The sequence below is a fragment of the Pholcus phalangioides genome, unplaced genomic scaffold (genome assembly GCF_987345545.1).
Source record: "Pholcus phalangioides strain wild (caught in Gottingen) unplaced genomic scaffold, Ppha-v1.0 ptg000018l_1, whole genome shotgun sequence".
In the NCBI taxonomy this organism is placed as follows: Eukaryota; Metazoa; Arthropoda; class Arachnida; order Araneae; family Pholcidae; genus Pholcus; species Pholcus phalangioides.
Genome location: NW_028301611.1, coordinates 18,349,687 through 18,374,844, shown reverse-complemented (window position 1 = coordinate 18,374,844; position 25,158 = coordinate 18,349,687). Strand labels below are relative to the sequence as shown.

General features: G+C 37.1%; 1 protein-coding gene across 3 annotated transcripts in view; it reads left to right on the top strand.

Moving 5' to 3' along the window:
- The first annotated feature begins 289 nt into the window (after nt 1–289).
- Nucleotides 290–25,158, top strand: part of LOC149071791 (uncharacterized) — a 48,449-nt gene continuing 23,580 nt past the window's right edge. The window contains exons 1-2 of one of the 3 annotated variants that reach the window (XR_016194567.1): nt 8,371–8,600; nt 10,787–10,929. Coding sequence is in view for 1 of the 3 variants with exons in the window: in XM_089247733.1 (XP_089103859.1) it covers nt 692–858 (167 nt within the window). In the remaining 2 variants the exon portion in view is untranslated. Of the gene's footprint in view, nt 859–8,370; nt 8,601–10,786; nt 10,930–25,158 lie in introns of those variants that run through there. The other 2 variants (XM_089247733.1, XR_016194568.1) reach the window with 2 other exon arrangements.

Below are 25,158 nucleotides of genomic sequence, written 5' to 3'. Positions count from 1 at the left end.
GTCTGTGAACACCCCTCAGTAGTCAACCCTTTTATATGCGTTGTTACTAAATTGCACAGACCTTGTAATACTTTACGTATACATTCATAACTATACAAGCAAGGCTCAAGACTAATGCAGTTAACATAATAATTATCAAAAACTGAGTGCAATTTCAAAAAAAAAAATTATAATAATTGCAATATACAACTTTTTTTTTATCACAATCCACAAATGTCCACAAAATAAAAATAAGTGTTGTCTTATAAGTTTGCGAAAAGGAATAAATGAGAATATCACCAGTCCAGTCCAGTCATCGAAACCGTCTACACGTGTGTTTGTGCTCCATACTAAATGGATTATTAATTATTTCTGAGGAAGTTTTAAGTGGCGCGTGATATGTTCGCGTACATAGGAATGTTTTCTGCACATATGGGAAGTTACGGCGAGTGAGTCGAGAGCGGTGTTCGTAAGTTACGCTCGTTAAAAGTTTCGTTGAAATAGCACGTGGTTTCCTTAATGATAGGCCTACGGAGCACTTCTGCTAAGTGGTTTCTAAGCGGGATAAGTCGCGTCTAACTAATCTAACGGAGAAAATTTTGATGGAATAATGACAAGACGCAGGTAAAGCATCAACTTGTGTCACGCTGCGAGGTCAACAAATAAGATTGCTTGTCATTACCGCAAACGCTGTTTCAAGTGAATAGTAGTGATGGCTGGAAGCGAAATCAGGGACGTTCGGATTCTTCCTACTGCTAGAAGCTTCACCGTTGCCGACTATCGACAGACTGAATCCAGGAGAGATTTTGATCGTGTGCTTGGACAACACAGGCGTGTGGAGAATCTCCAGGACTTTATTTTCCAGAACTTTTTTGGGAGGTGAGTACCGAACTTTCGACTCCCGTTTTCTTTGGGAATTGATCAATCATGGCGAGAAATTACAAATGCTTTTTGGGGGCTCATGTTTCTAAGGAAGCGGTTGCATGTTGGGAACATTGTGGCAACATAGTAAAATTCACTAAAAATAACGAAGGGTAAATATAATAACAGGCAAAAGGCTGTTTTGGGATGCCCTTCAGGGTGTTTTCACTGCGGCAAGTTTAGTTCATGAAAAAGGTATTTTGATAAATGCTAAATGTAATTCTAGTAACGAATTCAAGAAACTAAGAGATTTATTTGTTGATTTTTGTGAAATTGAGAATAAACAGGAAGCTTCAGCAATACAACGAGATATAGTTGGCAGGGGTATTAAATTCTTCAGCAACTCATGTCAGCACGTATCAATTAAAATAATTGATAATATTGGCACTGTGCTATTTGAATCTTTTTTTTAATGTTATCCTTCAACGTAAGAAGTTTTTAAGGAATAAACAGTTGGAGGGAATTTAGATAATTACAGAAAATATATTTCATGGGCCGCCGCCTCCTCACATCCAGGAGCCGGGCTCCATGAGAAATATTAGATCCAACTCAAATATTTCTCATTGGAGCCTTTGATGGAACTTCAAATAATTACGTGAAAGGAAATATTTTATTTCATGCCCCCCTCATCCTGAAACTGGATCCCTTGGTAAGATCTGTGGAGATCTTGGTAAGACCTGCTAAGGTCAAAGTAATGAAAATTCTAAATTTTTTAATGTCATAATTTCAACTAAATACATTCACAAATTTTGAAAAAGTTCAAACGTCTAATGATGCTTTTATTTCATGTCAATAGGGTGAGGACTGGATATAGAGAGAACCACCAGACCAGAACCAAAGTTTCCCCCCCCCCCCCCATGGCCAGCTCCATAAGGTCTGACTGTGGGACTATAGACGGGCCCATATAAGAAGGGAAGATATGTGTTTGAGTTTTGTGCAAGAGTATGGATGTGTATGAAAGAGAAAAATTGACAATTTCGGGATAAATGGTCCTGGTCGGTCATTGCTAATAAGAATTTTAGCCTTGGAAAAAAAAAATGCCACCACAACAGTTCAGCCTAAGGAGAGGAAACAGTTCAAGAAAAATAATGGTACAGTGGTCATTTACATGTGAGTTCAAAGCAAGCTCTGTAAACTCATTTTCTAGGTAACGATAATTTTTGCAAAAACGTTAATTTGCAGTAAATCCAAGCAGGCACCACCATCACCAGTCAAATCACAAAATTTGTAAAGATGTTATACAATAGTCACTCAAACATCAGTCAAACCAATCCTATTCGCCAGGGTGATTCTTGTTTTTAAATTTTTGATATAAATATGATTAATGCCTTGGCATGCCATTCATGAGCCTTGGACAAAGTGATATTCCATAGCTCCTACCTAACACATGACTCCCACAAGGGTAGGGCTGACAGGGGTCCAGCCCTGGGGTTTGGAATGATCCTCATCACGCTATATGAATTAACTACAGAGGGTCCCGTAAAGAGTGCCATGGGGCCCTAGGTGGAGTAGACTTGGAAGTCCGGGGGGGGGGGGGGCACAATGATGATGATGTCAATTCATATATGCATATATACATTAGATTAGTCGACTCCACTTTTCACCAACTCCCCCGTATCTCCGCCCATGCATGGGGCCCACCAAAAGTCCCAGCGTAGGGGCCGTTCTCCAGGATGTGAGGGCCACGACATAGCACGAAGTGTAGCCATCTACAAATATTTTCATAGTAAAAAATCATGGTATCTTTCTTTCTTTCTTTCAAACCGAGCATAACTCCGGGCTATCGCCATGGGCAATTTACTACCGAATGAGTTGAGCCGGCAGTGTGAGGGAGTTTATCTAATGACCTGAATGATTATATAGTGTTGTCTGATTTGTCAGTGGTGCCACCTATACTTCAGGAGTGAAGTGTAATGATTGAAATATTTTTTACCGTTGCAGGCCTTGATTTATATATTCTGTTATGATTATATATATGTCTATGTCTGACACTTTGTTCATGAAGAAACACACATAACACCTATTTAAATCACAAACAAAATTTAAATCAATGAAACAAAACCAAAAAATTGAATATTAGACATCAATGTCTCAGAACTTTTTTTTTGATGATCGTGGAAATTTAAAGGTAGAATAAAAGAAACGTCACTTAAATTTCTTTCAGTGCAAAACTTATTGTGTATATTTTCTTATTCTGTGTTTCATTTTTAGGCGTTAAGAAAAGAAATAACGTACAGATAGAAACATAAAAAGATTTTACTTACTTGAGCTAAACACAAAAAATATCACGTCGAATATTTACTAGAAATTTTTATATTTTTCTTTCATTGAAATGCGTTTTAACTTTCCCATGGCAGAAACTGATATAAAGTTGAAGTCATCAACTTTTCTTACATCAAGAAAACAGGAGGGAAATATTACATGAATTCATCACATTATCATTATTGATTTACTGGCTGTTCCGATCAATCGATTTCGATTGTTTTCGATCGTTGATCACAGTTAATAAATTTAGTTAAGTTAATCGACTCGATCTCAATCTGATTAAAATTCAACTAAAATTTCCACTAAACTTATGTAAGTTAACTTTATTTACTTGAAGAAACCAATTAGATGTCAACCAATATAATGATTGTCGTCAAAACATTTTAGGTGAGTGACCATATTTAGATAATCTTGAATCAATGATTTTCAAAATTTTCTTCGGGGATTGGAAAATACGAGTCGATTCAACGAAAACTGGGGAGGATTTCAGTTCCAAATTGAGTGTGTTTGAGTTTTAAAAGAAAAGCTCAAAATATATATTGTTTCCACTGTGAACTGCTTTTTTTTTGCTTTTCGAATATTGACATGCTACATTGAATAACTTTTTGTAAGCGCCAACATGGTCCACGCGATCCCTTGTGTTTCGAACCCTTGATGATGTATGATTATGCCATAAATAAATAAACTAACAAGAAAAAAAAATTAAATACGACGCCAAACTCAGTCGAATACATGTTTAAGATTTTCATTTTTGAACAATGATTCAATGCATTTTGAAGTACCTAAAACTTGATTACAAGTTAATAGTATTACGGCACAGGACGCGTCCGAATGTTTATTTGTTTATATATGTATTTTTCATATAATTTCAAACATGGTCGTGTCACCGTCACTCAGCAGGTTGATACGTCCCGTTTTTTCTTATATATTATACGTCCCGTTTTATATATATACACGTTATAACGGGATTCAACTGTATACCAAACCGGACCCTACTTAAAAGATAGGCTACTTTAGAAATTCGTCAGAGCAGGGCAAATACCCGAAATGGGGGAAGAACTGTCGGGCAACAGCTGTTTCTATGCATCAACAATCACTTTCGGAATGTTTACTTTGTTCCAGGACCGTCTTAAGAGCATCATGGGCCTCGGGCAAAGTGATTTTTCTGACGCCCTACCTGGCGAATTCTCGAAAATTTGAACCGGTTATCATTTTTGTCGGGCCCATCTTTTCTTGAAGCCCCCGGGCGTGCTCGGGTGGGCCCATGCGTTAAGACGGCACTGCTTTGTTTACTGTGATTCTCAAGCAATGCGTTTCAGACATGTATAATATGCCTTTGCAATGGTTTGTCACATCTTTGTCGCTGCCAGTATATGTATAATAAACTGAAGAGCCAAAAAAACTGGTACACCTGCGTAATATCGTGTAGGGCCCCCGCGTGCACGCAGAAGTGCCGCAACACGACGTGGCATGGACTCGACTAATGTCTGAAGTAGTGCTGGAGGTAATTGACACCATGAATCCTGCAGGGCTGTCCATAAATCCGTAGGAGTAAGAGGGGGTGGAGATCTCTTCTGAACAGCACGTTGCAAGGCATCCCAGATATTTTCAATAATGTTCATGTCTGGGGATTTAGGTGGCCAGCAGAAGTGTCTAAAGTCAGAAGAGTGTTCCTGGAGCCACTTTGCAGCAATTCTGGACGTGTGGGGTGTCGTATTGTCCTGCTGAAATTGTCCAAGTCCGTCGGAATGCACAATGGACATGAATGGGTGCAGGTGATCAGACAGGATGCTTACGTACCTGTCACCTGTCAGAGTCGTATCTAGACGTATCAGGGGTCCCATATCACGCCAACTGCACACGCCCCATACCATCACAGAGCCTCCACCAGCTTGAACAGTCCCCTGTTGTCATGTAGGGTCCATAGATTCATGAGGTTGTCACCATACGCGTCCATCAGCTCGAAGCAATTGGAACCGAGACTCGTCAGACCAGGCAACGTGTTTCCAGTCCTCAACAGCCCAATGTCGGTGTTGCCGGGCCCAGGCGAGGCGTAAAGCTTTGTGTCGTGCAGTCATCAAGGGTACACGAGTGGGCCTTCGGTTCCGAAAGCCCATATCGATGATGTTTCGTTGATTGGTTCGCACGCTGACACTTGTTGATGGCCCAGCATTGAAATCTGCAGCAATTTGCGGAAGGGTTGCACGTCTGTCACGTTTAATGATTCTCGTCAGTCGTCGTTGGTGCCTTTCTTGCATGATCTTTTTCCGGCCGCAGCGATATCGTAGATTTAATTTTTTAACGGATTCCCGATATTCACGGTGCACTCTTGAAATGGTCGTACGTGAAAATCCAAATTTCATCGCTACGTCGGAGATGCTATGTCCCATCTCTCGTGCGCCGACTATAACACCGCTTTCAAACTCACTTAAATCTCGATAACCTGCCATTGTAGCAGCAGTAACCGATCTAACAATTATGCCAGACACTTGTTGTGTTATACAGGCGTTGCCGACCGCAGCGCTGTACTCTGATTGGTTCCATATCTCTTTATTTGCATACGCATGCCTGGGCCACTTTTTTTTGGCTCTTCAGTTTAGTTTATGCCTTTATAATGGCTTGTTAATATTTCCATCCCACCAGTAATTAAAGATGACCCAAGCAGCGCCGGATATTATAGCTAATAACATATACAAATAAACGGTGCACTGTTTAACTCATTGAAATTTCCCGTTTAAAATACGGTCAATTCTAACGGTAAAACCTGTTATGACGTCACTATAATCTCTGATTGGATAAAAAGAGGGGGGACGACATGCACAAAAAACGTGGGAATTTCGAAAAGCGTCATTTCATCTAGTGGCGGAAATGTGAACTATCCCATTGAAACGAACCGTTCCTTATACTGCTGAATAAAATAAATTTTGGATTGCATCCTAAGATTTGCAAATATGTGCTAAAAAGCATAGTTTCCCAAACTTTTTTCCATCGACTCCTACTTCAGAATTTTTTTCTCTCATCGTCTTTCCCCCAAGAGAGCCCATATGATCCCATTTTAAATCCGTAGCTTCTATCGCCCCATGCTCCATCCATAGCCCTCCATGGGACGATATTGCTCACTTTGGGAAACACTGTGCTAAAATATGAGAAACATAATATTCAAAAATAAAAAGTTCGGTTCTCACCTGTGGCTGCAGCAAACATCATCGATAGAGCAGCGAAGACAACAAGGATTGCAGCAAGACCGAAGTTCTTCATGATTTGGAATTTCCGAAAGCGAATCTTTCCAAAAAGAAACTGATTTGGAATCGTCAAAACTGCTTCCATATGAATTTTAGAGGCGGAGCATTGCAATCGTAAATATATAAGGTGGGTTATCAGTGATTTTTCGGACGAATCAGGGGAACGGAATCTTTGTTCCGATTGCTCAGATGACTTTCAAATCCAATGATCATATTTTTGTTTCTATGAATCATCATTTTTATTTCGTTAAGTGTCCGCCCATACACGAATGATATACTATGCTTCTGCGGTACCAATCAGAGAAGATGAGATGAGTCATACGAGACTTGATATCAAACGATTCGAAGGGAGAAGTTAATACGCCGTCGATGCTATGCGATTGCTTCGCTTTCAAGAAGAAGCACAAGCAGGGCCTAATACAGGGGTCTTCAACTCATGGCCTTCCAAGCTTTTTGCTGTGGCCCAACAACCACTTTTAGAAAATATCTAATTCAGATTCAATAAAACGTTTGTGCATTTGATACATTAAATGGGCCGCGTAACGAATTCAGGGGGATCTGGGCCTAAACAGTTTTTGAGGACTATGATTCCCTATAGGCTACATGTGACGAAAGGTCAAATTCGACATTCATTAGGTTGCATAATTAGGAGATTTACAGAAATGCTGAAGAACACCTTGGCGAAAAAAATAATTTTAGAGTTATTAAAAAAAAAGATAACTTCATAATTGATGAAAATTTATTATTAATGAAAAAAAGTTACAGAATTTGCAGAATTATTACCAATAACTTTTAGAATTGTTAAGAGTAATTTCAGAATTTTCAAGACTATTTTCAAAATATTTAAAAGCAATAATTCAAGAAAAAAATTATGAATTTTTGAAAGAAATGATATTGATAATTGATGGAAATTTAAAATGAATGGAGAAATATTTTCATAATGATTCGGAAAAATTTCAGATTTAATAAAAGAAATAATTCATCAAAAAGAGTAAATTCATTTAATAAAGAAGGTTTTATTATCATTTTCAAATAAATAAAAATTCAAATTTAATGAAATAAATGAATTCAGTGTGAATAAAAGTGCTCAATAAAATTGAAGAACCCATGTTTAATATCCGAAATAATACCATTGTATGATTTTGTGGCCCCGCGGTTTCGTGGAAAGTTTAATTTGGAACACAATTGCTGACCCCTGGCCTGATACTTGAGTTGAAAACTGCTTTGATGGATTTGATAGAACAGGCTACGGAGAATCTTTTCCAGAAAACTGAATCCACTAATCTTCACAAAAAGAGATTCACTCTGTAAATATTAATAAACTTCATTAATTTCGCTGCACATACAGAGATACTCTTTTCCCAGTATTTTAACTATCCTTTCATTCTCCTTCGCTTTTGAGTTGAAGACTTGTGTGCACTGTCTGTTCTGCATATGACCGTGCTTTGATTCCATTCACATATATTTGTGAATAATATATGTAATGGCAATTACATCACGAAGTAGGGGAAAAAAAAGACACAGAAAATTAATAAATTTTGAATCATTGTTTTACATTCGAAAAAATATTATTAATAGAAACTAAAATTATATATTAATCATTTTCAAATTAGTCAATCAAATATTTGAATGTGTTCACAATCATTTTCCGTATTTTAAATCTTCTGAAAGCTCAATAAAAAAACATCGAATAGTGCAACGATGAACAGGTAAAGGTTTCGAGCAAAACAGCAAATGATCAGAAAACAAGAGTCGACGCGGAAATATTTGTTAATAACACGGGTGTGTTCACGTTCAGGCGTTTTCAGTTCGACTTCTAGAAGATTCTGTACGAATCAAAGTGCCAAGTGTCACCCACATGAATAAATTCATTAGACATACAGAAGCGTTTTATTTGTTCAGTGTTATACCTACGCGTTTTCCATGAGATTTCCTCCCACATAGCTCCAGTTGGATGAACACTTCTTGTGCGTCATTCACGCACAAGAAGGTGTCAATCGTTTACACGAAAATATTTACCCAATCTCCAGGTTCATTGTAAAATGCGCATCAGAAAAAATAACCGAGACTGTAGTAACGCTCAGAAAAAACAGTCAAGTTGCAAAGCAAATTTTAACGGTTTTAGGATATATTCGATGTTATTTTAATTTTACAACTGGTGCTGGTTTTGCCGAATTGGATCTACTTTTTGAGGTAATACATATTCTCAACATATAAATGTAATCTGCGGCCATTAATATCTTCGATGAAATTTCACTTTCAATTGTTTATTTATTTTCCAATCTTTCTCACTGCCGTAAAACGTGGTGAATAGCAAAGAAACTTTGTAAAAGCGCAAACATATACAGGGTACATAGGGGTATACAGGGTGTATACAGGGTGCATAGCAAACAGAAGGTATGGTATTTTACTGGCGAACCGTTTTTCGTAAAGGTATACTTCTAAAAGTTAAAAAAAACGTTTCCAAATAACGTGTAGCACTCAGATATGTCACTCATGTTTCAAGCGATTGCATAGCTATCAAAATAAAAACAATAGATTTTGTTATGTTGATTTAGGTTGCAATTTACTCATTATAGATCCCATTTTAAATTAACATTAATTTATGGGAATGGCCGTGAAGAGATAGGGAGGGTTTAAATTTCACTCAGGCTCGCGTTTATCATTACCATTATGAAACAGAAATCATGATCTCACAAAAAATTTGACACAATGAAAATTGATCAAACAACATTTTTAATTGCAGCAGAAGTTTAATGAAACGGGTAAAGTCTAGTGGCCCCTATAGGATTGAGAACGTGAAAACACAATGGAATGTTCAATTGGTATACATAGACATGAAATGGACGGCGACCTTTCGACGCGAAAATTCGCAATTTTTAAACATTTATATCGCCCGGAAGTTGATTGAGCTAAAGGGAGGAGGGAAGTATCTGATTTAAAAGTAATTTTCGTAAAAACATAATTTATTCGTCTCCCACTCAATTACGGAAATACTATACAAATTAGAGTTTACAATTAAATTACATATTTTACAACATTTGAAAGAAAATCCAAAGCTAAAGAAAAAAATATTTGAATGGACACGGTAAGGTAGTTAATTCATAATGTGATGAAGAAATCTGGGACAGGGAAGACAGCAGTAGCTAAAAGTTAGTTGCTCTTGACCCTATGACATCTCGTACTTGCGATGCACATATCGGCCCCAATAGGTGTAAATATATTTATTAATTAAATTAAAAAGTGAATTACGACAAACTAAAGCTGATATAAGAGAATTTCATGCTACGGTTTTATTTTTCACTTTAATTAAATGGCAAATTTTTAATAATATACAAGGAAGAGAAAAAGCTGGACAAAAATAAAAATTAAATCTACACTTGAATTTACCTATCTACATAACCATATCGAGTTATTGTTTCCATTTAAATTTATCGGTCAAATTATTTATTATTTGATATAGAAAATTTATGTCAGGTTAAATAAATTTGTCATTTCACGAAATTTGTTTAAATTTCATTTATTGTCTTCCCATTCATTAATTTGTTAATGTGATATTTCTAATGCAGTATTTACTAACCACAAGTAATGGGAAAGAAGGGAAGTTGCTTCCACAATCAAAGGAGTTTCATCTGAGTTTTTGTGAAACGTTCATAATTAGTTGTACAATTAGTTCAGAAGAACGAGGTGGCGAAAAAAATAATTTTTTAAGAAGGACCAAGTGAGTCACTTCACGAGGCTTGTTGATGTGGGGGCAAGATAAAATAGATATGGATAAAGTAGGGGTCTCTCCAGGACACGAATGGAAGATCTCCACGTCGATTAGAAAATTACATCAGTAGAAAATTACAAAGTTATTGTCCCTTCAACAGTTTGGTTATGGAGAATAGGTGTTGAAAAAACAATGTATGAAGTGAGAAACATATACAAAGATAGGATTTTTAAAGAAAATAGTTTTTTGGGGAGAGGAAGGGCCGGACTTGGGGAAGGACTTCCGTTTGTCGTCGCAAATAGGATTCAGAGTTGCCGTTTTCTGGTATTTATCGCTTTTCCTATCCGTAATCCTAACGAAAATCTCTCCCACAATGCACCGCAAACCACAAACACGTTAAAAACGCGGACTTAACGACATCAGCGTAATAGACCCCCCAGCACATTTATTAGCGAAAAATCTAGAATGTGTGTGAGTGTCCCGGAAAAACAGTACATATAGTCAGCATATGTTAGGGGTCGCAGATAAAGTTCTTGTGATAAGGTGGGGTGCTTGCTTTAAAAAGTTTGGGAACCCTGCTTTTGGACATTACCCCTTTCAGACACTATTGCCTCAAATATGTGGGTTGCTTTTGAACTCTGTAGAATTTTTTTTCTTTTTACCTCAGGCAGTAAAGCCCTGACATAGTTTTGAATCGGAAATGTGGAGGATATGAACTTTGAGGACTTTCATCAGAAGGCAGCACTTAAATTTGAATTCACAGTGGTTTTCAAGATGGCTTCTAGGAGAGCGTGTGGCGTTCCGGAAAAAGTGAGATATATCCTCCATGGGCGGAGATATGGAGGCGTGGGGGGGGGGGGAGCAATGCCCCCTCACCCCCAGCATCGAGGGTGAAGTTGACTGATCTAATGTATATATGCATATATGAATTGACATCATCATCATCGTTCCCCACCCCCAGACTTCCAAGTATATCTCCGCCTATGGATCTATCACATTAAATTTAGCAATATAATTCGGGAAAAAAAATCATATTTAAAAACGAATATAATATGCATCATCATGACTGAGAAAAAAATTGAACGAATTTATTTCTTCACAAAAAAAAAAAAAAAATTGAAAAATGAAGATTTACTGACATTTGTTTCTTTTTTTTTGTACTTCTCTAGAAAAAGAAAACCACAGCATTTATTTTAAGAGTAATATTGTTTTTCCTCACCAAACACACATCTAATACTGTAGGCTGAAGGGGGAGAAGGAGGGATTACCTCTTCCAACAACACTCAAAGCTAATTCCTAGTGGCGTCATCTGTCGTCTAAATTGAGGAAAGTGGTTTGGAAATGGTACTCGCAGATGTGCTTTTTCAGTTTTGAATCTGAAAACCATGGGCGGAGATTCGTGGGGACATTGCCCCCCAGCGTCAAAGTTGGAGTCGACTGATCTAATGTATATATGTATATAAGAATTGACATCATCATCGTGGCCCCTAGCAATAATGGCCCCGCCCAGACTTCCAAGTCTATGCGGATAACCCTAGTAATTTCGAAAGTTTGATAAAAAAGCTTAATAAGAGTAATTCTATTTTAGGAATGGAATAAAAAAAGAAACAGATCAAGTTATTGTGTATGACAATGTAAGCAGTTCCAATGAAATTGCATCAGGCTAGAAAATAATAACAAAATTGTAATACAGAGAAATCTCGATATAACAATGGAGAAAATCGACAACACCACTACAATCGAAAGTTTACTGTTTATTATTAGAGTAGAAACATTTCCCATATAGTCTTCGAAAAATACCGTTGAAGAGGGATTTTTTGTGAAATAGACAGACAGACAGAATTTAATTTTTCTCGTCGCTGCCCAGCCCAAAGGGGCTGCCTGGCGACTTACAGACTGCTCTTGCTAGCTATGAAGAGGGTTGTAGACAAGTTTGTGCGTGTTTGTGTAGATGTGAAGTGCTTGTAAGTTAATAGAGAGAAAAAAAAAAACACATACAGTCCGATAAATGCTACCATCAGAATAGTAAAATACACAAAGATCAGACAAACTTCTCCAAAATGGCACTCTATGCAATAGAGCAGTTGATGAGTAAAATCAATAGTAGTAAAAAAAAAAAAAATATATATATATATATATATAAATACATACACATATACACACACATATTTACACATACATATTATGCGATAAATGTATATTATAATGGACACAAAAATGAAATTACTTAGGTACAATTCACCAAAACGCTACATAATGCACTAATGAGAAAATAATAATAAAAAATAAATCTAACATACAAAAGAAGTCATAGAAAAACAAGTGAGTTAGCCGAAATTATACAAATTGGTGCAGTGCAAGATCAGTCATGTACATCAAACCACAATGCCACTCTATGCAATAGAGTTGATCGATTATTTCGATAGCAAATTAAAAGTACAAAAATATTATGATAGACAAAGATTATACAGCTCAGTAGTTGAGAACCTAACGCACCGACCATGGCACATGCAGCACGTTTTGAGGCCTAAGAAATTTTAGTCTTTCACGTGGGTTGTAATCGACCAGCTCTCTCAGATGCTCGTATTCTGAGTTCCTCATCCTTTCAAAGTGATCCTCTGAGATTTGTTGGATGTAGCTGAGGATGGTTGGAATCTTCAGGTCTTTTCTAATGTCAGCCCCTCTGATGTACTTTGGTGCACGCACAAGAGTTCTCAGTATTTTATTCTGTTGACTTTGCAGACGCTGCATGTTGGTTTTTGAAACATGAGCCCATACTGGGGCAGCGTAGGTCATGATAGGTCTAATGATTGATTTAAACAATATGACTTTGTTTTTAAGAGTTAGTCTTGCACTTGGAAATGTAATGCGTGACATCATTCCCATGGTTTGGGTAGCCTTAGTTCTTACGTGATTTATTTGCGGAATGAAGGATAATGATTGGTTTAGAATACATCCCAAATATTTCACTTCCTTCACAGGTCTTATGGCTTCTCTGCCCAGGTAGATTGGTGCTCTAGTGAATTTGGTTCTTCTTGTTAACCAGATGAACTGACACTTGGCATGATTAAGCTCGACAGCATTATCCTCACACCAGTCTTCAACCTCCTCTAGAGTCTCCTGAAGATTTTCTCTGCATTTATCAGATTTTCTGTTGTTGGTGATAATAATTGCATCATCCGCAAAGAGTCCCAGTATGCCCATTTGGGGGGCAGGGAAGTCATTGATGTAGATGGAGAAGAGCTGAGGCCCAAGAACTGATCCTTGGGGAACCGAGGCTCTTATTGGACGAACAGAAGAACAAGCATTTCCATTTTTTACCAGAAAATGCCTGTCTTTAAGATAGCTGTTGAAGAACAACACGTAGTGGTCAGGAAAACCGTATTCAACAAGCTTGGCCAACAGAGTTACGTGATTCGTTTTGTCAAACGCCTTACTAATGTCCAAGCACATTGCGCAGGTGAAATCCTTGTGGTTGAAGGCTTGTATTGCGAATTCTACGACTCGATGCAGCTGTGTGACACAGGAGTGGTTTCTTCTGAATCCATGCTGCTCAGGACGAAGAAAATTAGAAGATTCGAGATAGTTATTGAATCGTATAAGAATAATACGCTCAAACAGCTTAGATATATTGCTCAGAAGGCTGATCGGTCGGAAATTTTTGGCTATGAGAGGGTTAGAGCCAGATTTGTGGATAGGTTTGATTACTGAAAGCTTCCATATCTTCGGGAAGTGACAAGTTTTTAACAAGCTATTAAAAATGTTGGTGAGAGTCATAAGGGCAGATAGGGGCAGATTTTTGAGAGCAAGATTGGAGATTTCATCCAGTCCAGAGGCTTTTTTGATCGTGAGCTTGTTAATAAGTTCTCTAACCTCCTCCATAGTTGTTAGCTCTGAATCTTGAAACCCACTAAGACTCTGATGACGTGGCCTGTTGAGAAATTCCTCAATTTTATGCAAGTGTTCCCGCTGAGTGCCAATCGGTTGATTCGTGTTAGGTTTGAACTGACCCTCGGATTTTTTGTGAAATGCTATAGATAAATTGCATATACATACACTTACCTTCAAACAAGACTACACGATATGAATTCATTGCCCCGGTAGGCGCGTCATGCCGGAGAAAAAATTATGTGTTACAAGAAGAAGGGTTACAGTTCCAAGGGTATCGTGGTGCGGTTGTTTCATACAGTCAGTGCCCGAGTAGTTCACTTCTACGTTTTCCCGATAGATGGCAGCAGCAGATTTCGTTAATAGTTTTCCAAACATTCTATTTTTTGGTGTCATTCGGATATGTCACCGTATTAGAAAACTCGTCTTTTAGCCCCTTTTCAGGTTTTCAGAATATTTTTCCTTTTTTTTTCAGGGAATTTTTTTTTTTTTTTTTGAATCTGAAACATATCTCTTTATTGGTAAGAGTGTTTGTGTGCGTCTTTTTCACACACATTTTTACACGCGTTGACAAACGCCCTCGATATTCCCAGATGAATCCAAGCACGGCAGATGCTATTCTAACCATGGCCCAGTTTGCCCCAGGATAACATAAAAAGTCAGTGGGAGATGGAGTTCTGAAAGAAGAAAACCGCAATATCCATTTGTAGATAGAGATCCATTTGTAGAGAATACCATCTGGTCGGAAATTCCGACATTAAATGAGCTTGACAACTGTAGGACTGACCTCTTACTTTTTTCAGATTAGCAGATTATGGCAGTTCCACTTCACAGGCGATGTGCGCGTATATGTTATTAAAAATGCGCTAAATCAGTAGTAATTATGCATATCAACCGGCAATGTGGTGTAACTATATGTAGTACGTAGTATATTTAGTATGTGGTATAGTATACGTATGTTTATATATATATATAGTATGCACATTAACCGGTAAAGCGTTTTATCACTTTTGCCGACAATTATGAATAATTCCCAAATAAAGATGGAAAACCTGATAAGTATGGAAAAATTTGTGTAACCTTTTTTCTCTTCATTAAAAACCAATTAATTATATTTACCCATACATGATGCCTACACATATTTTGTGTAACCAATCGCTCAGTTTGATACATTTTTCAACATTTGTCACTTTTACCGTTACTTATACATAATTCCCGATTGAAGTTGAAATATCCCTTGAATTGAACCACTTATCCGTTTCTTCCGCACATGATTGGGTGCACTACTACGCATATCTACTCTATAATATAAAATCAAAAACTCGAAAAGGGCCTGTTTCAATGCAACGGAAATTGGTGACGATTTTATGTAACGGTAGTCGGTGACGATTTTATGTTACGAAAATCTGTTATATTTTTGTGTTATGGAAATCGCTTACGATTTTTTGGGTCAAGTTTTCGTTTAACTCTCGCATATATCGGGACCCATTTGACCCATCAAGACCAAGTTATGTGCATGTACCGAAAGGTTCCCACATTCTATAGCAGGGCCCCTAGGCTGGAATAAATGGCGAGTCCCCAAACCAGCTTTTTCCGTCTGTGGTTAATTTATAGTGTGAAAAATCAAAAAGTGATAAGAATCGTTCCGGCACGTGTCAGTCCTGATCTTGTGGGGGTCATGCCGAGAGGTATGTATAATATATATATATATATTGTATAATATATATATATATTATATATATATATATATCACCAGTGCTACCATCACAGGGTCGGGGTACGCGGGGAAATTGCAGATACACCTTCATGGGGTAGTTAAAAGGTTTCATTTCCAGTGGCCGTTGATGGATCTCATTGTTTACTTGTGGCTTTAACATTGAAAAATTTACGATTGCGGAAGCCGAAGATACATCCGGATTGTGGGGCCCCACAAAATTTTCGAATTCGGTCACATGTAATTGCGTGGGGGGTCCTTAATTTCTTCGTTGGTAAAATGAATACAAATGAACATTTGCCGTGGCCCTAACAGGGGGAGTTTTGGGGCCCTGGATGAAACTCATTCTTTTGTGTTGTTCAACTTTGTAGAATTTTCAACAACGGAAGCCCAAGATAAATCTAATCTGAGTCCCCCATTAAAAATCTGCTCGTTGGGTCACAGCTAGTTGATGTGGTGGCCTAGATTTTATTTTGTCTAAAATTGATAAAAATGAAAAGTTTTCGTGGCCCCTCACAGGGGGGATTTCCGACAAGCTTCTAGGTCGGGCCCCATGGAAATGTTGGCAGGTTCCAATTCGGGCGCCCTTGGATGTATCTGATAGATTTTTGTTTTTTAACATTGTAAAATTTGCAACACCGGTAGCCCGAAATAAAACCAGTCTCGGCCCACTAAAAGCATACGAATCGGTGTCCCGGGTAATTGGATGGGAGCCCTGGATTTTACTCGTTGGTAAAATGAATTCAAATGAAATTTTTTCATGGCACTCGCAGTGGGGGTTTTCCGACAAGTTTCCAAGTCGGGGGGGGGGCGATATGGATATTTACAGGTTCCAATTTGGGGCCCTGAATGAATCTCATTCTTTTCTGTTGTTAAGCATTGTAGAATTTGCAATAGCGGAAGACCGAGGTAACGTCAGTCTGGGACCCCACTAAGAGTATGCGATTTGGTGTCCTGGTAATTGGTTGATGGCCCTGGATTTTATTCATTTAAAATGAATACAAATGAAAATTTTTCATGTCACTCGCAGCGGGAGATGACCGACAAGCTTCCAAGTCGGGGGCCTCCATATTTACAGATTTAATTTTGGGGGCCGTGGATGAATCTCACCTATTTCTGTTGTTTAGCAATATAGAATTTGCAACACAGCGGACGCCTAAGATAAATCCACTCTGTGTCCCAGTCTGGGCCCCACTAAAAGTATGCGAACTGGTGTACCGGGTGGGGAGCCGTGGATTTTATTCGTTGGTAAAATGAATAAAAATTAAAAATTTTTCATAGCACTTGCAGTGGGGATTGTGGGACAAGCTTCCAATATGGTTCGTACTCTTCCAAGGTAAAACTTAAAAATTCAAGGACTCTTTACAAACGCATATTTTTCACATGAATAATAGGCGCATAATTAATTTTGATTGAAACTTTCAGGGATTAAATTTCTACATACTTTATTTCACATCATCCGTAATGTATATCATACAGCGAATTCATTGCATACTTATATGCATTTTCAAATTTTCACATCAACATTGAAATATTAAAAAAAAATAATAAAATTCAGTCAAACAAGGTGCACGTTTTCATCATAGAAAAAAAAGCCCCACTGTGTTAATCACTAAACAATCACTGAGCTTTATGACAAATTTCTCCCATGGAAAATGTTTCCACTACAAACAAATCAAAAGTACAAATTAGTCTAATTTCTTTCTGATAATTCAAGAATTATAAACTAAAAACGCACTGAGTATTTATAATAAGCCATACATTTCTCAGAATGATTCATAGGCCACTGCGTATTATCTACAGCTTCCCCCCCCACCCCATCCTTACTTCAGAAAATGGAAGCCAGATGGCAGCATGAACATGAAACAAGAGCAACTCGACAACATAAATACGTTAGGGCCAAGCATACACTCAGAACACACATTCCCGTATGTGCCGATTCGTTAGAAATTCCGAAGAGGAATGTGTACGAGGTACATATTCGGTTAAGTAGTAGGTTGTTTATATTGATTTGAACGAATGATGGTGTTTTTATACATTGTAGTGTTCATATACAACTTCATTTTTCAATAAATGACCTCCAATGAAACATTTATTTTGTTTTCAAAAGCGTCACTTTTTCAGGCTTGACGGAATCATTCACGGCAGGAAGTTAAGTTTTGAGCAATAAATTTGAAGATGATTCGAAGATGAAGCCAGATTTTCACTGAATCGCAATCCTTTTCATTTTTCATACGGGAATTTCAGCATCAAGCTTTTATTACTGGAGGGAGCATGGAGCTGCAGTGACGCCGGCGACAACGAAATCGACAACAGTTATAAATTTTTCAAACATTAATCGATGGTTGGGGGGGGGGGGGGGGTTATGGATTTGATTTTATTCAACATCTTATTTTCCTTTTAAAGTGGCTTTCGTTGCTATAGAAACTAGTGATGCTTTCCCATCACTGAAACTTATCCATGAACGGACTAGAGGAGAAAGGTTTTCATTCAATAGATCTTAGAAAGAGTCTTCATAGTAATTCCGGTTTCAAAAATATGCGATTAATTTGCAATCTGGTAAATGTACTAAATGTACACACAAGATTCCCAGATCGTCATGAAGTAAAAAAAGAATAATAAAGACTACAATATAATCTCAATAATATCTGAAATTTAATTTCCTTTTTTCATTTGAGCAATAAGGGGAATCATCAGAAGGAGGGCATATTTGAATACAGCATTTGCTTGTTTATAATTTAGACATAGTAATAATTTTCTTTCTTGAAAGTGGATCACACGTTCACGCTCCTCTCTCTTCTTCCCTCTCATTTTGCGTAGCAACTCATGTTTTCTGGAAAAGATGAAATTTGCATGAAAATTAGACAATATTTTCATATTTCCAAACAATAATCTATATATATAAAAATGAATGTATGTCTGTCTGTCTGTTTGTCCTTTATGAATTACTACACCATTCATCCGATCGCCACGAAACTTCGGGAAGTTGTTGAGTACACTCCCGCGAAGGTTTCTGGCATACTACATCTATCCTAGATGGCGCGTGTGTCGAAGGTTTCTGGCATAGTTCTGTAGCGGGTGCTAGATAACGGCAATTTATATGTTTTATACTGGCAATTGCATCACTTTTGGATGGTGGTCGAACAGCGCATTCAGCACTGAAATTGCCGTTGAATTTGCAAACCACTGAGACGCCAACATGCAATATCACCAAAATTTCCGGAATGGGCAAAGTTCTCCAAACATGTGAACTTATCATATGGGACGAATGCACAATGGCTCACAAAAAAGCATTGGAAGCGTTTGATCGTACACTGGACAGCCCTTCGGTGGAGCACTCATTTTATTGTTTGGTGATTTTCGGCAAACTCTGCAAGTCATACCACGTTCAACACCCGCTGATGAACTTAATGCATGCTAAATCATCAGTTCTATGGCGACATGTAAAGAAATTGACTTTGAAAACCAATATGCGTGTTCAACTACAAAATGATGCATCCACCGAACGTTTCGCAAAACAATTGCTGGATATTGGGAATGGGAAGATGGCAATCGACAGATCTACACATTGTATCATATTGACAACAAACTTTTGTAAGACGACATCAACCAAAGACGAATTGATTCAAAGGAATTACAAAAATTCATCAGTGGCTCAGTGCACGTGCTATATTTGCAGCTACGAACAACGATGTCAATGCCATCAATTTCAGCATTCAAAACGGAATACCAGGTGAAGTCACAACGTATATGTCCATCCATGCTGTGATGAATGAAGACGAAGTTGTCAATTACCCAACGGAGTTCTTGAATTCACTCGATTTGCCAGGTACGCCACCGCACACTTTAACATTGAAAATTGGCGTTCCTGTCATTCTTCGAAACATCAATCCACCACGACTTTCCAACGGTACAAGACTTTCAGTGAAAAAGATGATGAACAATGTCATCGAAGCTACAATTTTGAATGAGAAATTCAAGGGGAGAGATGTATTTGTGTTGCCACGTATTCCAATGATCCCAACAGATATGTCATTTGAATTCAAACGTTTACAGTTTCTGGTGCGACTCGCTTTTGCAATGACCATCAACAAAGCACAAGGACAATCGCTGCAAGTGTGTGGGCTAGATTTGGAGAATCCGTGCTTCTCACATGGACAACTGTATGTGGCCAGCTCACGCGTGGCAAAACCTTCTGATTTATTCGTGTACGCACCAGACGGAAAAACAAAAAATATCGTGTATCCACAAGCACTCTAATAAATAAATAGAATTAAAACGACGCTTTGAAATGTTTTCCATATGAAAATGAATACGTTTCAATAAAAATTACACAATGTAAATTGAATGTTATTATAACGAGTTAACGTACACGTCAACGATTTGGAGGCATTCTGTTCGTTATTTGCGTATCTTCACCTTGACGTGTACGTCAACAGCACTTTATCGGCTGTTTTCTTTAGTTATTTTTTTTTCTGCCTTGAAGAAATTCTCGTGACATTTAGCGATGCTAACCCTGCAAACCGTTTTTTATTTCGATTCTTTTTCCGGTTTTTATGAATTTTTAAAGTTTCTACGGACTTTTTGTCCACTCTGTAGTTAAAAAACGTAAAATATTGAGATATTAAAATTTTGTCGTACATTTCACGCCAACCCTGTATATCAGTATATACTTGTATGCATGTATTCCATATACAGTCAGATATAAAAAAAAGTACTTTGACATATACATTCGAGTATTTATATGATTTCGCGGACTCGTTTATATTATATAATCCGAATATTTATGAATCAATCTCATCAAGAAATACCAAAAGCGTATTTTGACAATGTCCTATGAAAATATTAATATCATCGAATATATTTGCGCAGTTTTATTTTCTTATTAAGAGAGAAGATACATCGTATAAATGTGCATTCAATTTTGTTTGTACTTTTTTATGTGTGGAGAATTTCTTGAAAAAAAAGGGCTAAAAAATTGAAATTCTACGGTTTATTTTGCATAATCCCGCTGAAAAAAGAACATTTTCGTAAACTATGCAATCATGAACGGATATTGATATTGACATAAACGTATAATGACATAAATCCAAGCACTTACAACCTGGTAAAAAGGAAAATTTAAATTTTTATTGAATACGTACTTGTTTGACTGGAAATGAACATTCCTCGTCCAAAAGTAATCGAAATAAATTTCCTTCATCGTATCAATATTTTTTCTGCTTTTCCCTCGTCGTAGAACATTTTCATAACAAACTACGTAAGCATGAACGGTATTAATAGTGACATCTTTTTATGCGGTCAAGTTTATACTTTTACTTACACCCTGATTTAGCAAATGAAATTCAATTTTTAATGAATACGTACTTTTGCGATAGGAAATAATTTCTCAAACGAAACTACTATAAATAAATTTCCCTCATCGTATCAATTTTTTCGTTTATTTCTCATCGTAGAATGTTTTCATAAGAAACTATGCAATCATGAACGGTATTTGATAGTAATATCATTGTGTGTGTCCAAGTTTATACTTTTACTTACAGGCTGATCATCGAACAAAATTCCATTTTAATTGAATACGTACTTGCTTCAATGGAAATGAAAATTTCTTACTCGAAATAAATTTCCCTCATCGTGTGAATTTTTTTCGATTTTTCCCTCTTATTGTAGAACATTTTCATAAATAATATCTAATTATGAACGGTATCAATAGTAACATCTTTATATGCGCCCAAGTTTACACGTGTACTCGCAATCCGGTTAGAAAAAGAAGTTCCATTTCTATTGAATACGTACTTGTTTGATTGGAAATGACAATTAATTTCTCACCCGAAACTACTGGAAATAAACTTCCCTCATCGTATATAAACACATGTATTTTTTTTCTCCTCGTAGAACATTTTCATAACAAATTATGTAATCATGAACGGCGTTAATAGCGACATCTCTTGTATGGACCCACGTTTATGCATATATTTGCATTCTGGTTACCAAAGAAAATACCATTTTTATTGAATATGTACTTATTTGACTGGATGTCTTTTAATTTCTTGAACGAAGCTACTCAAAATGAATTTCCTTCATCGTAAAATTTTTTCTATATTTTTTCCTCACCATAGAACATTTTCATAACAAATTATGTAATCATGAACCGTCACAACCGGATAATATATCGTCAACATACGTCTCATTCTTGATGACGTCCGCAACAGCTGATAAGCTCTCCTCACAGTTCAAGGCCATGTGATGCAATGATCTAGTAGCGGAGAAGGGGATCGACGATGTTCTGTAAGTCACCGTGCATAGTGATAATTGTCCTGAAAATGCCTCATTAAATTCCTATTCAGGGGAGAGAGAGTTTTCATGGGACACTGTAGCAATCTCGTCGGAACCATGAAGTGTTTCATCTAATATCCAATTCAGAATGAAGACATCAAGTTAGCATTAGACTGACAGTTATTATTAGCTACATTATATTTTGTAGGGATCTTTCCTGACAGTAACCAACCAACCAATGTATTTTGGGCGATGAGTGCACTATCGTTATCCCGTATTTGCCCTGGACGTATCAAAGAGAAAAAATGCTGAGCTCCAATAATAATGTCAATGTCTTTACACTTATCAAAGTAAACATCAGCTTATTTCAGAGAATCAGCATAAGAATTTAGTTCATCCGAACGAACAAACTCAATGGACAATGGAGCCGTTAACTTTCTCAAGATATACGAATAGATGTCAATATAATGATTATCATCATAGGTAGAATATAATTTTAAGTGGTACCAGCGTCCACAGCTGTCACTCCTTTCACAGTAAAGCGGACATTTTTGCGGGGAATATTCAATGCCTGGACACATGCTTCACTGATAAAGGAACACTGAGAGCCCGAGTCGAGAAGTGCACGGATAACATGACGATTACCTGACGTATCCAAGACGCACACTTGAGCCGTGGGTAATAGCGTACGAAAAGAAACATTAGCGGAAATATTTGATTGAAACACTGTGGAATCGTGCACGTTAGACTCGGTAGATACAATCATATCCGATAACGCTGCGGTAACACTAGTGGAAACGACTTCGTGCAAAGTTGAATGATGCCGCTGATCACATCGCAAACACCTGAACGAGGACGAACATTCATAAATCTAAAAAATTGAAATTCAACGGTTTATTTTGCCCGCTGCAAAAAGAGCATTTTCGTAAACTATGCAATGATGAACGGATATTCATAGTGACATAAATGTATAATGACATAAATCTAAGCACTTACAATCTGGTGAAAAGGAAAATTCAAATTTTTATTGAATACGTACTTGTTTGACTGGAAATGAACATTCCTCGCCCAAAAGTAATCGAAATAAATTTCCCTCATCGTATCAATATTTTTTCTGCTTTTCCCTCGTCGTAGAACATTTTCATAACAAACTACGTAAGCATGAACGGTATTAATAGTGACATCTTTTTATGCGGTCAAGTTAATACTTGTACTTACTTTCTGATTATCAAATAAAATTCCATTTTTATTGAATACGTAGTTTTGCGATTGGAAATGACAATTTCCCAAACGAAACTACTATAAAAAAATTTCCCTCATCGTATCAATTTTTTCGATTATTTCTCATCGTAGAATGTTTTCATAAGAAACTATGCAATCATGAACGGTATTTGATAGTGAGATCATTCTATGCGTCCAAGTTTATACTTTTACTTACAGGCTGATTATCGAACAAAATTCCATTTTAATTGAATACGTACTTGCTTCAATGGAAATGAAAATTTCTTACTCGAAATAAATTTCCCTCATCGTGTGAATTTTTTTCGATTTTTCCCTCTTATCGTAGAACATATTCATAAATAATATCTAATTATGAACGGTATCAATAGTAACATCTTTATATGCGCCCAAGTTTACACGTGTACTCGCAATCCGGTTAGAAAAAGAAATTCCATTTCTATTGAATACGTACTTGTTTGATTGGAAATGACAATTAATTTCTCACCCGAAACTACTGGAAATAAACTTCCCTCATCGTATATAAACACATGTATTTTTTTTCTCCTCGTAGAACATTTTCATAACAAATTATGTAATCATGAACGGCGTTAATAGCGACATCTCTTGTATGGACCCACGTTTATGCATATATTTGCATTCTGGTTACCAAAGAAAATACCATTTTTATTGAATATGTACTTATTTGACTGGATGTCTTTTAATTTCTTGAACGAAGCTACTCAAAATGAATTTCCTTCATCGTAAAATTTTTTCTATATTTTTTCCTCACCATAGAACATTTTCATAACAAATTATGTAATCATGAACCGTCACAACCGGATAATATATCGTCAACATACGTCTCATTCTTGATGACGTCCGCAACAGCTGATAAGCTCTCCTCACAGTTCAAGGCCATGTGATGCAATGATCTAGTAGCGGAGAAGGGGATCGACGATGTTCTGTAAGTCACCGTGCATAGTGATAATTGTCCTGAAAATGCCTCATTAAATTCCTATTCAGGGGAGAGAGAGTTTTCATGGGACACTGTAGCAATCTCGTCGGAATCATGAAGTGTTTCATCTAATATCCAATTCAGAATGAAGACATCAAATTAGCATTAGACTGACAGTTATTATTAGCTACATTATATTTTGTAGGGATCTTTCCTGACAGTAACCAACCAACCAATGTATTTTGGGCGATGAGTGCACTATCGTTATCCCGTATTTGCCCTGGACGTATCAAAGAGAAAAAATGCTGAGCTCCAATAATAATGTCAATGTCTTTACACTTATCAAAGTAAACATCAGCTTATTTCAGAGAATCAGCATAAGAATTTAGTTCATCCGAACGAACAAACTCAATGGACAATGGAGCCGTTAACTTTCTCAAGATATACGAATCGATGTCAATATAATGATTATCATCATAGGTAGAATATAATTTTAAGTGGTACCAGCGTCCACAGCTGTCACTCCTTTCACAGTAAAGCGGACATTTTTGCGGGGAATATTCAATGCCTGGACACATGCTTCACTGATAAAGGAACACTGAGAGCCCGAGTCGAGAAGTGCACGGATAACATGACGATTACCTGACGTATCCAAGACGCACACTTGAGCCGTGGGTAATAGCGTACGAAAAGAAACATTAGCGGAAATATTTGATTGAAACACTGTGGAATCGTGCACGTTAGACTCGGTAGATACAATCATATCCGATAACGCTGCGGTAACACTAGTGGAAACGACTTCGTGCAAAGTTGAATGATGCCGCTGATCACATCGCAAACACCTGAACGAGGACGAACATTCATAAATCTAAAAAATTGAAATTCCACGGTTTATTTTGCCCGCTGAAAAAAGAGCATTTTCGTAAACTATGCAATGATGAACGGATATTCATAGTGACATAAATGTATAATGACATAAATCCAA